Source organism: Pteropus alecto, unplaced genomic scaffold, assembly GCF_000325575.1.
Source record: "Pteropus alecto unplaced genomic scaffold, ASM32557v1 scaffold22, whole genome shotgun sequence".
NCBI classification, from domain to species: Eukaryota; Metazoa; Chordata; class Mammalia; order Chiroptera; family Pteropodidae; genus Pteropus; species Pteropus alecto.
Genome location: NW_006434839.1, coordinates 6,108,237 through 6,121,370, shown reverse-complemented (window position 1 = coordinate 6,121,370; position 13,134 = coordinate 6,108,237). Strand labels below are relative to the sequence as shown.

General features: G+C 42.2%; 1 protein-coding gene across 4 annotated transcripts in view; it reads left to right on the top strand.

Moving 5' to 3' along the window:
* The window catches only part of LRGUK (leucine rich repeats and guanylate kinase domain containing), a 99,476-nt gene that overhangs the window by 58,467 nt on the left and 27,875 nt on the right, over positions 1 to 13,134 (top strand). For 2 of the 4 annotated variants that reach the window (XM_025045953.1, XM_025045951.1), the window contains one exon: positions 3,743 to 9,796. The exons of 1 other annotated variant lie outside the window; for it this stretch is intronic. In XM_025045953.1, coding sequence (XP_024901721.1) covers positions 3,743 to 5,931 — 2,189 coding nt within the window. In that variant the 3' untranslated portion in view covers positions 5,932 to 9,796. Of the gene's footprint in view, positions 1 to 3,742; positions 9,797 to 13,134 lie in introns of those variants that run through there. One more of the 4 variants, XM_025045952.1, reaches the window with a different exon arrangement.

The window sequence follows — 13,134 nt, the reverse complement described above, 5'->3', positions numbered from 1 at the left end:
TAAAAAAAAATCAACTATATAACATTATGCAGCATTGTTAGAACCTAGTCTTCTAGAGCTGAGGTTTTCCCAGCTGGACTAGGCCATCTGTGTGTTAGTCTTCAATGCAAACAGAAGTCTGATGGCTGACGGCATTGTTTTCATAGAAACAGTGATCCCTTATTAATGCAAACCGCAAGTTATTCCCAAATATTTGAAATAATAATAGATGGCTTGATGTTTAGTCATTTTATGTTGCAGATTTGTAACTGAGAATGCAAATTTTAATTTCTCCTCTTCAACAATGAGAGTGGCACAAAGTGGTAAAAGTAAGCCCAAGGTTATCAGTTCTGAGTGTATAACAGGACCCAGAAACGTAAACCTTCAACAGGAGAGAGACTAACAGAATTTTCATTTAACGCATATATAAAATAGTAACTTTAGATGCAGAGTGATTATAAACCCTTGAGATTTTTACATATACCATTAATAAAAATGTATATCAGTTAAGATACAGAATTGTCTTAAATTATTTTCCCTGTAGCAATGCAGGTTATATTCATTTCTAAAACCTGAAGACTACAAAAAGCCTGAGCAAACAGTATAGTTTCTATAAATAATAAGAAAAAAATCAGTATATTCACAACTCAGGATACCTTTGCTCTTCATTTATGTCTATTCCAGTCTATTTCTGGAATAGTTGGTGCTTCCAGTAAAGCTTTTAAAAAGCTGATCCAACTTCTGCCCTAAGTTCTTGCTATAGAGATCATAAAATAAAATTATAATTGAAAACCATTATTCAGAATTGTGACTAATGATAGAAGAAAATGATAGTGATAATGAGTCAAATGGGAAAATTGGTCAATTTACTAGCCCGTAAAGTAGTGCCTTTATCTCTAATAAAGGGCATGATACTGTTTGCCAAATTATGTGAATTGTTAAATTGTGAAAGTTGCAAGGGAGGATCCTCATATGTCTGATTATAGGAAACCAGGAAGGCTTAAAGATGGAAAGAATCTTCAGCATTGGGTGTCACTGTTCTTATATTTTTCTTTTTATGTATTAGTTTTTTACTGTGTTAAAAAAAAAATAACAAAATTTGCCATTTTAACCATTTTAAGTGTACAACTTAGTGGCATTAATTACATTCACAGTGTTGCGTAACCATCACCACTATGCATTTCCAAAATTTTTCATCACCCCAAACAGAAACTGTATACCCAATTAATCAATAACTCCACCTCAGCCCCTGGTAACTTCTAATCTATTTTCCGTCTCTATGAATTTGCCTATTCTAGATATTTTCACTGTTCTTATATTTTATTTTAACCTTGTTTCTTGACTAAATTTGTATTTTAATTTATAACTGTCATAAACTAGGTAGATAAGAATAATTAATATGATACCCCCTCAGAAACCTCATTAAGGGGCAAGCTCTTCCTTGTCCCCCCTCTTCCCCTCCCCACAGACACGTGGTTTGACTGCATAGAAAGGATACAGCCCTCCACTAAGAGGTTCATGGGAACCCAGAGTAGTCCAAGCTCATCCTGCTTTGTGGGGAGAGGGGGTGGTGGCCAGGGGCACGGTTAGCTTCTGGGGGACCACCTTGGAAGTCTGATTTGCTTTGGAGCCTCTGAGTATCGGCCGTCTCCCAAAGAGAGCTGAGACTAGTTTCTGCAAGGCTGTTCCAGACTGGCGTGCCGGTTCCAACCACTAGCATTTCAGAGCCATGTCCTTCGGACTGAGTTAAGGTGATACACGGGCCACCAGAGTATATCAGGTCTTCTGTCATAAACAAGTGCTTGCTGGGGTGATTGTGTCCATGAGACCAGAGCCACTCCGAGAACTCACTGTCATGGTGACCAAAGAAGCAATAACCTTCTGCGGCATCACCCCTGCTAGTGACCTCCCAGAGGCATTTTTTAGGAGTATTTTTTTACTTTATTAGGGTGACATTGGTTAATACAATTATATAGGTTTCGAGTGTACAGATCAGTAATACATCATCTGTATGTGCACTGTGTGTTCACCACCCAAAGCCAAATCTTCTGTCACTATATATTTGGTCCCCTTTACCCTTATCTACCTCCCCCTCCCCCTTTCCTCTGGTAACCACGGAACTGTTGTCTGTGTCTATGAGTTTTCGTTTGTCTTGTTTATTGCTTTCAGTTTTATATCCCACATGTGAGTGAAATCATATAGTTTTCAACTTTTTCTGCCTGATTTATCTCACTTAGCATGATAATCTCAGGATCCATCTATGTTGTCACAAACAGCAGTATTTCATCTTTTCTTATGGCTGATAATATTCCATTGTGTATATGTACCACATCTTCTTTATCCAGTCATCTATTGTAGGATACTTCAGTTGTTTCTATGTCTTGACTGCCGTGAATAATGCTGCAGTGAACATTGAGGTGCATACATTTTTATGGTAAATGTTTTCAAATTTGGGGGGCAGATACCTAGAAGAGGGTCATATGGTAGTTCTATTCTTAGTTTTCTGAGGAACCTCCATACTGTTTTCCATAGTGGCTGCACCAATTTACACTCCCACTAGCAGCGTCTGAGGGTTCCTTTTCCCCCACAACCTCTCCAATACTTGTTATTACTTGTTTACAATAGCCATTCTAACAGGTGTGAGATGCTATCTCGTTGTGGTTTTGATTTGCATTTTCCTAATAACCAGTGAAGTTCAGCATCTTTTCACATATCTGTTAGCTGTTTGTATGTCTTCTTGGGAGAAGTGTCTGTTCAGGTCCTAAGTCCATTTTTTAATTAGATTGTTTTTTGTTGTTGTTGAGTTGTGTGAGTTCTTTATATATTTTGGATATTAGCCCCTTATCAGAGGGCTTGTTTACAAATATCCCCTCCCATTAAGAAGGTCGCTTCTTTGTTTCATCGATGGTTTCTTTTGCTGTGCGGAAGCTTCTTAGTTTGATATAGTCTCATTCATTTATTTTTGCTTTTACTTCCCTTGCCTTTGAGGTCAAATTCATAAAATCCTCTCTAAACCCAAGGTCCATGAGTTTAGTACCTATGTTTGTTTTCTTCTATGCAATTTATTGTTTCAGGTCTTATATTTAGTTCTTTGAACTGAGAGCCATTTTTAAAACCAGGGTGGACTTGGGAAAAAAGTAGCCCTGGAGCTGGAGGCGGGGCAGTAGCTTGAGTGGCGGATCCTCGGGTGCAGCTCGTGCTTCCATCAGATCTGTTTTCTCCTTCCTTCTTTCATTCAGTGCTTGTTTGCTGAGTGCCCGCTGAGCTTCACGCACCTTGCTAGGTATTGGTAAACTGACATGACTCTTCACACAGCTCATAGTTTCTTTGAGGGGACTGCCATTAAACAAGGAAACAAATGGGACCTCATCTGGCTTAGATGTCCATCGTTCTAGTTTCTGCCATCAAAAGCAGCGTTGACCTTTAAGATGGTGAAAAATTTAAATATCATTCGCTTAGAAAATTTTCTTGCCGCTCTTAGACCTGGATATAAACTTTGGTTCTTTCACTAAGCTTTTTTATGTTTATTCATGGAAGTTCTTGTTTTCAGTTGACTAAAATTGTCCTAAGTTCCACTAAAAGAATTCTAGGCACTTAGTATCCCCAACGAGAAGGGACAATTAAATTCTTTTATGTGTGTAATTTTATTCCTTTTAAGGGCCTATGTGCATCAAAAAAGGGCAAGATATTTTTTTATTAATTTCTAAAGTTACACAGTCATATTTGTTAAGATATTTTTAGCTAACTTCTCTTTGTGTCAAAGCAGGAGCCCCCTCTAACAAGAAGACCCCCTCTGGGGTACCAGCACACCTGGTTCCTTCCCCAAGGCGCTTGGCAAAACTGCAAGCAGACGGCCAGATAACAGAGCATCTCTCTAGTGTGCAGGCTCATGCAAAGGTCCCTGAAAATCAGAACGCCGCCCCCTCCCAGACTCACGAGGCAGCAACCCATCAAAAAGAGCTTCCTCCCAATAGTCACGCCAGCACCGAGCTTCCTCCACAGCCCGACTCACCGGGTCTTGGTATTCCCCAGCAGGCCCAAGACTTAGCCCCAAACCAGAAGGACGGGAACGGTCAACAGTCAGATCTTTCTTCAAACACAATAACCGCAAATCCCTCTGAAAGTGAGGCCCAGACATCCGAGGGGAAAGCGGGTGAAGTAGGCCAACCTGCCACCACTGCTTCCCCGGGCCCTGCCCAGCGCCCTGACCCACCTGCAGCCCACAGCCCTCAGCTGCACCAGGATGAGGAATCGGGTGAGGCCACGGTGACCCTCACTGGCCCTCCACCACCTGAACCGCCACAGGGGCCTGGCCCAACATCTTTCAGCCCCCAGAGAACCCAGGACGAGGAGACTGAGTCAGCCAATCTGCCACCCAACGGTTCCCATCATGATCCCCCAGAAGAGCCTCCCCACCCTGATGGGGCTAAGATTCTGGGACCACCTCCGGAAGGTGCTCAGCAACCCCTAGAGGAGGGAACCCCCAAAACAGAAGTTGTCCGGGTCAGCACTCCTCGCCCAGGATTGCCACATCCCCGGGATCCAGCAAGTACCCAGCAGACCCAGGACAGGGAAGACCCAGGGGCTGAGCTTCCCAGAGGCCTGCTGGCCCCCACCAGGCTGCCGCAGCCTCGGGTCCTCGCCCCGCTGCAGAGTCGGAGGCCCACACCCAAACTCCTCTCACCCAGCAGGGAAGCGGCTTCAGGGGCCTCAGATCCAGCTGCCACTCCCTCTCCCAGGCCTGCGCCAGCTCAGGAAGGAGACCCCGGCAAACTTCCTCTCCTCAGCCCTCCCCATCCCAAACCTCCAGGACATCCGAGCCCCCACGTGGGCCACAGTCCTCAGCAGGCCCAGGAAGTGAAATTGCCTCTTCTAGGTCCCGCTGTGCGGGAGCACACCCCGCAGCCCGGCCCCGCGCCGCCCCAGGAAGAGGGGGCTCAGGTGGTCAGGCTCCCTCGCATTCCCACGCCCTTTGGGGAGCAGCAGTTGCCTCGGAACGCGGGGGCTCGACATGAGTCAAGGTCGGTGAAGGAGAAGCAAGCGCCCAGAGTAGGCCGCTCCTCCAGCAAGAAGATTCCAGATGCGCAGGCCTCGCCCCAAAACCAAGAGCCGGCACAGCAGACGGGAGCTGGGAAAAAAAAACTCCCTTTCCGAAGAGAGACAGCTAAAGGACCAGCACATCTGAAAAAGACGCGGCCCGGAAGCCACCAGACAGCCCTGCAGCCAGAATCCCCGAGTGGACCGACCGGCCCAAGGGCGTCCAACCACCCTGGCCCCAGCCCTCCTGGGAGACGCCAGGGGAGCCGGGGAAGCAAGGCCCTTACCCTAGAAAGCCCTGAGCCAGCCCACGGCGGTCCGCTGCCTAAAGATCCCCAGTCACAGGAAGAGAAGGAAAAAGTCCATTACTCCAGAAAAAACGTGCCTGCCGACCTCCCACCAGACGACCTGGTTCAGAAGGTAGCCGCGTCCCAAAAAGGACCATCTTTGAAAGAGAATTCTGGAGGACTATCTCAAGAAAACGAAACAACCCTCAGCAGTGATCACCCAACTCCAGAGGGTCAGCATCCACGCAGGAGGCCTCTCCCGAGTGATGGGGCCTCTGCGGAGTCCGCACTGGCCGGTTCTGCTCCCAGGGAGCGTCCGCGGAGAGGAGGGGTTCGTAAAGGCGGGAGGTCTCAGAGGGGAGAGAGCGCCTCGGGTCCTCCAGGGCAGGGTGGTGCGGGCCCCTCCCAGCAGCCTGTCAGAGAGACCAGTCAGACCAGAGAGAGCTCTGTCCAAGGGGACAGCGCTTCCGGGCAGCACACCAAAGAAAAACGCAGCCGAAAACCTGGGGGAGCACCCCAGGACAAGAGCCCTGCCGCACCCCGGGATCAGGATCAGGTGTCCGCCGAGGAGCAGGGCAGCCGGAAAGGAAGACTGCGAGCCAGGGGCAGTCAGAGCACCAAGGTTTAAGCCATTCCTGGAGCCGCCAGCTATGACATTCATGTCCGTGCCCCCTGAAGGAGTGCTGTCCCCGAGTGGAAAGCCGTGGCTGGGTGCCGCGTGAGCCGGTGCTCCGACTCCCCTCTGCAGCCCCGGGTCCGCGCAGGCGGAGGGCCCGCCAGCGCTGTCCAGCCTCCGCCGCTTAGCAGCCCGTCCCTGCACTCCCGTGCCTCTTTCGAGGCTTGCGGTCGCAGCCTGGAGGAGCAGCCCCCAAAAGGGGTACCCCAGCCAGTAATGCCCTGCTGCCAACCGATAGAGCCAGCCATAAAGGTCGGCGTCAGCAAGGGGCCGTGGTGTCCAGACGCCTACGAATTCCAACACGCGTTCCAACTCTTGCTGATGCAGTGCCGTATTGCCATTAAGTTCTGTTCGTTAGAAAAATTCGCTGTGAGAAAAGCCTCTCGTGCGTCTTGCATTACTGAGGGGTCCAGAAGCAAGAACTCTGAGAAGGAAGCCTTTGCCGTTTCTGGGTCTTGGCCTCTCCCACAGAGATTCCAAACCCACAGTGAATTTGTGGGAGTCCTCTGGAGGGAAGAGGACAAGTTCTTTACGTGCAGGACACTGTGACCCAACATTTCACATGTGCGTTGGCAGATATTGCTTTAAACTTACTTTTGTTTGAAACGTATTTCAAAATGAATACTTTCCTTCTTCTGAATAGGAAACTCATGTAAATTAGCTCATGTCTTCATTATGCAGAACTATTTGGTCAAATCAGTTAAACAAATGAATTAGTGGGGGAAAGTTCAGGCAAATTCGTTTTTCATTTACCTATCCGTACTGTCAGGATTCTTTTGCTGGCCAGTGACAGGAGTTGACCCCAAGCAAGCTTAACGTGAGTCTCTTAGAAGGGAGTGGAATCTCACAGAACCGATCTATGGGGATGGCAGAGGTGCCGGGAGATGGGGGCCAGTTATTGAACATAACCTGGACTCTTGTCATCTCCAGTATGTTTGTCATCTCCTGGACTCTCATTAGTTCTCATTTCTGTTTCTTTCTCCATGTCGGTTTCATTCTCTTTGATACAAATGACGGTGTATCAGCTTCTGAGGGTGTATCAGCTTCTGCACACAGCAAGGAAGTTGGCCACTAACATCTTTCAAGTTTTACATCTCATTTAACATCTGGCAGCTCCCACTAGAAAGGGATTAACTCAAATGTTCCTTAATCGTAAGGTTTTTCAAAAAAAATTGTTCAGGGAAAGTCTCTGGCCTAGCTTGTGTCAGGTGCTCCTTCCTAAAGCAATCTACTCTGGCTGGGCACAGGGTCACATTTAGACATGCCCTCTGGGCCCATCTAGAGCGTATGGAGTCTGCATTCCCAGAAAAGAGAATACTTATGAGCAAAGCATAAGTATTCAAGTCTTAAAAAGTTACAGTATAGTTATTGAATGTTTATTATAATAAGTATACAGTGGCATGCTAAGTTGTGTCTGGTGCTCTGTATTTTATTTTTTATTTTTTTAATTTATTTTTTATGGTTGGCACTCTGTATTTTAAAAATGTAATTGATGACTAAATGCCTGTATAAATGTGCCTTATCTTTCACAAAATGTATGTGTCCATGAGATTGCATGTATGTCAAATGTTATTTAACGGGCAGTAGAGGAAATTGATATTTTTAAAATCCAGGATGCAAGAGTCCTCTTGTAAAACAAAAAGCCTATGTTATGCTAGTAATTACCCTCTGATTTATCTGGTTTGTCCAAGATGAAAGTAATAAGGTGAATTTTTAAACATATCATAACATTTTTATTAAGTTATTTTATTCAACAAGCACTGATTACTTCCTATGTGCCAGACACCCTGAGAGCTGCTCCATACAGTGAAATGATGACACTTCAAGGCCTTCAACAGGGGAGACAGGTCAGAGGGTTCATTATAACACCATGTGACTTGGGCGGTGGGAGTCCCCACAGCATACTAGGCTAAGTTTAGCGTCGAATAGGCAAGAATATTATTTATTAACTTTTCCAGACTGTCATAGGTACCAAGAAAAGACAGTGAATTCAGCCTGTGATGTGAAAATTGGATCAGGAAACACTTCCAAGAGGAGGTTGTCCTTCAGCTAAGTCTTCAAGGTTGCAAAATTAGTCAGCAGGTTGATGGGAGAGAGGGGCGGGTTTCTCAGAAGGGGGAACAGCATATGCCCAAGCATGGAGGCAAAAACCGGCATAACATTCTGAGGATCCACATGTCGAGAGAGCTCTAGGCATATGTAAATCCAGCTTTCTGTGCCGTGCCAATGAACTTAGAAACTTGATCTAACAATGGGGAGCCATGGAGTAGTTAAATTTCTTAGCGACACCTGTTTAGAGACGGCATAGACGGTAGACTTAAGGAGGGCAACAGGGGAGGGAAGAAGAATGGCAGGGAAGCCACTGAAGGACCTGAAATAAGGCATGCGGCAGAGATGGGCAGATTCGGGGATTATTTGGATTGGATACGGAGGAGGATGGATTGTGAAAGAGAGGACTGAGGACAGCCACTTATTTTTTATGAGCTGCGTGTGGGGTGTTTCAGAGGCACCAGGACCTCACTTTGGTGGTGATATTTAGAAATTTACTGGCTTCCTCTTTGGGCAACTGTTTCTGAGGCTCTTTAAGGCATTTTCATGAGGATACTAATGGGAAGTGAGAAGCTAAATTTCTCTTCATTTGACCTGGAGGAAGCTCTAATCACTTTCCCTGGGGTCAACAATAGTGTAAGATTTTTTTGTTTGTGTTTGGTGGTACGAGATTCAGTGCAACTGGACAGCATTTTGTGGTCCAGGGAAGGGTTTAGAAAAGATCACCAACTCCTCTCTGGTGAGAGGTTTTTACTGCTGTTATTGATTTTCTTGGTGTAAGGGAAATTTCTGCTTTTTAATTGTTAGAATATAAATAAATATTTTTAAATTGTCTTTTTCTAGCTACATTGACAAAGTTCATATCACTTTCATTTGCTCTGTTTCTCAGCAAAGTGATCTTTATGGGGAAAAATTATGGACTTTAGTCATTCTAGTAGCTAATATAATCTTCAGCTTTTAAAAGGAAGTGTAGCCCCTAGTATTCACATGAACAGAGAAAATAGTTCCTCTGGGCATAAGAGCCTTCTTCAAATATTTAAAGAGCTAAATCAATTATTTCCAAGCCTCAAAAGGTGATTGGACCAAGGGCATGATTGGCTAATTCACAAAAGAGGAAATAAAAATGGCCAATAAATATGTCAAAAATTATTTAACCTCACTATAAATTGAAACAGAATGGACTTTTCTGGGTACTAAATTGGCAAAGATGGAAAACAGATTAATACCCGTTCTTGGTAAGGCTGAGGATAAGTAAGTACACTTTCTGTGTCATCACCAAAAAGCAAATTGGCACAACTTTTCTGGGGACAGTTTAACAGTATCTATCAAAACCCTAAACATTTTCATATCTTTTATCTAGTAATTCTAATCCAGGAATTATCATAAGGAAATAATTTATGTACAAGGATATCTTTATAATGAAACTTGAAAATAATGAAGCCATCTAAGGGGATTTTAAAAATACATTATAGGAAAAAAGTTATGGTACAGCCATATGCTAGATTGCTATGTTGCCATTAGAATCGTGCTGTAGAAGATTATGGAGAAGAGGAAAATGTTTATTTCATATTAAGGAAAAAGCAGGTTACGGAGACATATATGCTTCTAGTTGTTAGCTCTGGTTATTGGATTATGGGTAATTTTTATTTTCTCATTTATGCTTTTTTAGTATCTTCGAAATCATCCACGATAAACCCGTGTTTATTCAGAAAAAAATTATAGAGAATTAAATTCACACACATGAGAAGCTGTCATGTGAAAGCAGCAACCTTATGTCCTGTTTTGATTTGTTGTAATGAAGAACTCTAAGTGTTCGAAGTCCAGAACTTAGATGCTGTGTGACAGAATCTTTTAGAAAGTCTTTGTATGTTGGGTGATTAGTTGGACTGGATGAAATTTAAGGTTCCTTTTATTATCAACTGGCTCTACTCGCTGGTTATGAAGAATTCAGCAGTCTGTTTTATTAAATATAGGGCTTAGTAGTAGAAAAATGCACACAGTTAATACCCTTTAGCTCAGTGGCTTTACAAACTTTCTGGTTCAAGATCCATAACGAGGAATGCATTTTACAACATCATGACCTACACACGGACAAACACAGGAAACAAAAGTATCATAGAAAACCCTGACTATGGTGATACACTGATATTTCCTGTCCTACTCAATGTTAAGTTTTAAAAGTGCAGGTTGTGACCTACTAAATTGATTTCACAATTTAGCATGTACTGAGCCCTGCACTGAGCATTCTGGAGCTTTGCTACAGTGATGTTCTTAGAGGCCTAGTGACCCGACCTAGTGTCCCTGCTCCGGTTGCTTTCAAGGGAGGTGGAATGGGTTGGCATGATTTATCCTGAATTCTTTCTGGGACATTAGCAAGGATCCAGTGTATCGGCAGTTAGGGCTCCAGATAAGATATATCCAAAATTGATATGCATAGTAATAAGTTCTTATGATTAAGCTGAGGGAAAAAACAAAGGAAAAAAACCTCTTCAAAACAATCTTGATCAATAGTGTTTTACCAGTAAGTACTGAGCTGCTTCCCTTTCTTTTTGCTCCATGACGGCCCCGAAATCATCTTATTACTGTAAAAGATCTTCCAAATTCCACTTCAGATAATCGCACTATTTATATGGTGTCTAGGACAGTATGTATATGAATTTAATTAATTGCTTAGTTCAATTTGAAAGACATAATTCTAGAAATCACTTTTCTTTATTGACCAGGCATTCAGAGGAGAGCATAAGAAGAGCCTAACTTTCTTTGTGTCGATGATAGATAAATAATGTGAGAAGACCAAATCTTTACTCTTTTAAAGGTGATACTTTGAGAGTGTAGTTATGATTAGGAAGCTGAAGACTTTTTTTTTTTTTTAAAGAAAGATTGGAAATTGATGATTTCAAATAACACTGAAAGTCAAAATAATCATTGGAAATTTCAGCTCTAGTACAATCTAGCTGTGTGACCTTGAGCAAGTTACAAAGTTTTCATGTATAAAATGGAGATAATAATATTAGCTATCTCAAGATTATTGTGAGAATTAAATGAGTTAATATATTGGAAAACCCAGAACAATGTCTAACATAGAGTAAGCGTTTATGTGTTTAATTAGTATTAACATGTAAACAGCAAAAAAGAAATTTTTATTTTATTATTAGTTTCAAGTATACAGTACATCGGGTTAGACATTTATATAGTTTATTTTTTAAATAGCATTTTATCATTACATAGAATAGGACAACACCGTTCAAACTAAGTGGAAATATTTGGCAAATGGGATGCTCTCCACTGAAAATCCTTTTAAAAACCTTGACAACCTTGAATGAATTAAAGAGCTTAAGCAGAATTAGAATAATATTGGAAAGAAATTGTAGCTCAGCAAAATATTACTTAGCTCAAGAGATTCTTTCATGAGCATTCACAGGTGGCATTGAAATGTACTTGTGATGCACACAGAAAAGACTCGTAATAGCTTACCTAATACATAGGACATCCTCGGTAAACGTTTATTATTTTTACCATTATTATTTCATTATTGATAATATCAAAGGCATTTACATTCTACGTTTCAGTTTGGTTAAATGGTAAATGCTGCCGAGTTACCTGGCATGGGAATAAACTTCCGGATAGTGGGCGTTTCGTTTTCTTTTTGTGGTGCGTTGAGACAAAGACTGGCATCCGCAAGCCACCAGTTCTAACGACCTTCAGTTTCCAAGGACAAAGATAGAAATCAGAGAGAAGGAAGACAAAAAAAATATCTTTGCTGGAGGAATTAACCAAGGAAACATCTCTGAAAAAGTTGTTCTTGAAGGATCGGCCCTTAGCAAGCAAAGACCACACTTACCAGAGGTGAGGAGTGTCGGGCTGGACGGAAATCACGTTGGGAATCTCATTATTAAACATATTTGCTCAAAGGAGGGGAAATCTTTGGTGTGTATTGGAGCTCCCTGGAGGTTTCTAGCCTATTTCTGCCCAGTCATCGCTACCCTTTTCTTTTTTTCCCTTTCCCAAATTCTATACACATTCAGATCTTATGTGTCAAGTTTCAGCTCTTGAAAATATCCTATATGCCATTTATGGGATCTCCTACAAAGTGTCTATTAACTACTTTATAATAAACTCATCCATTTATAAGAACTGAAATTCTGAGTACTATTGTTACATGTTTTAATTAAGACATTCTGGATACAGTGTCCAAATACTGAACCCATTCCTTCAACTCCACTGAAGACATTCCAAAGTTTGCAGTTCAGTGGAAAGATTTATTGTACCTCATCTCTCTGTGTGATGATACGCATTCACATGCTTTCCTTTATCCTGATGTAGAATCTGTTCTCTGTTTAAATAGCTGAGTATTGCTTTGATTGGACATTCAAGAATATAACACTTTACTGTTAGAATAATTTCTTAAGTATGTTCATTTTACCATACATAACATAAACATTATCACCGTATTCCTTGGACTTAAAACAGTAGCTTTCTACTATAAGATCTTATTTTGCTATGGAAAATTATTATGGCTATTATGTGAAATGATTATTTTTTTAGTTGCTATTATTCCTTTCTTATAAGGACGGATGGACAAGACTGGCAAGATTTAAGTCTGTCCTGAAAAAAATAGGTTCCTTTGCGACGACATGGATGGACCTTGAGATAATCATGCTAAGCAAAATAACCCAGACAGAAAAAGCTGAAAATCACATGATATCACTTATATGTGGGATATAAACCTAAAAGCAACAAAGAAACAGGACAAACAGAGACTCATGGACATGAACTAGTAGTTACCAGAGGGTAGGGAGTGGGAGGAGGGGGGAGGTAGAAGGAAAAAAGGGGATCAAATATGTGGTGACAGAAAGAAATCTATGGGAGGTGAACATGCAGTGTAAATATATATATGCCTTACTGTTCAAGTGTACAGCTGAAACTTATTGGATTTTGTTAACCAATGTCACCATAAAAATAAATAAATTTCATGTTACATGAACCATCAAAAAAAAAATAGGTTCTTTTAGCACCTTTTGTCTTGTGAAAATACTTTCTTAATGAACTGAGCTTTCCCTAATTTTCCACTAAAAATTATGTAACCTATTAAAAATAAATAAATAC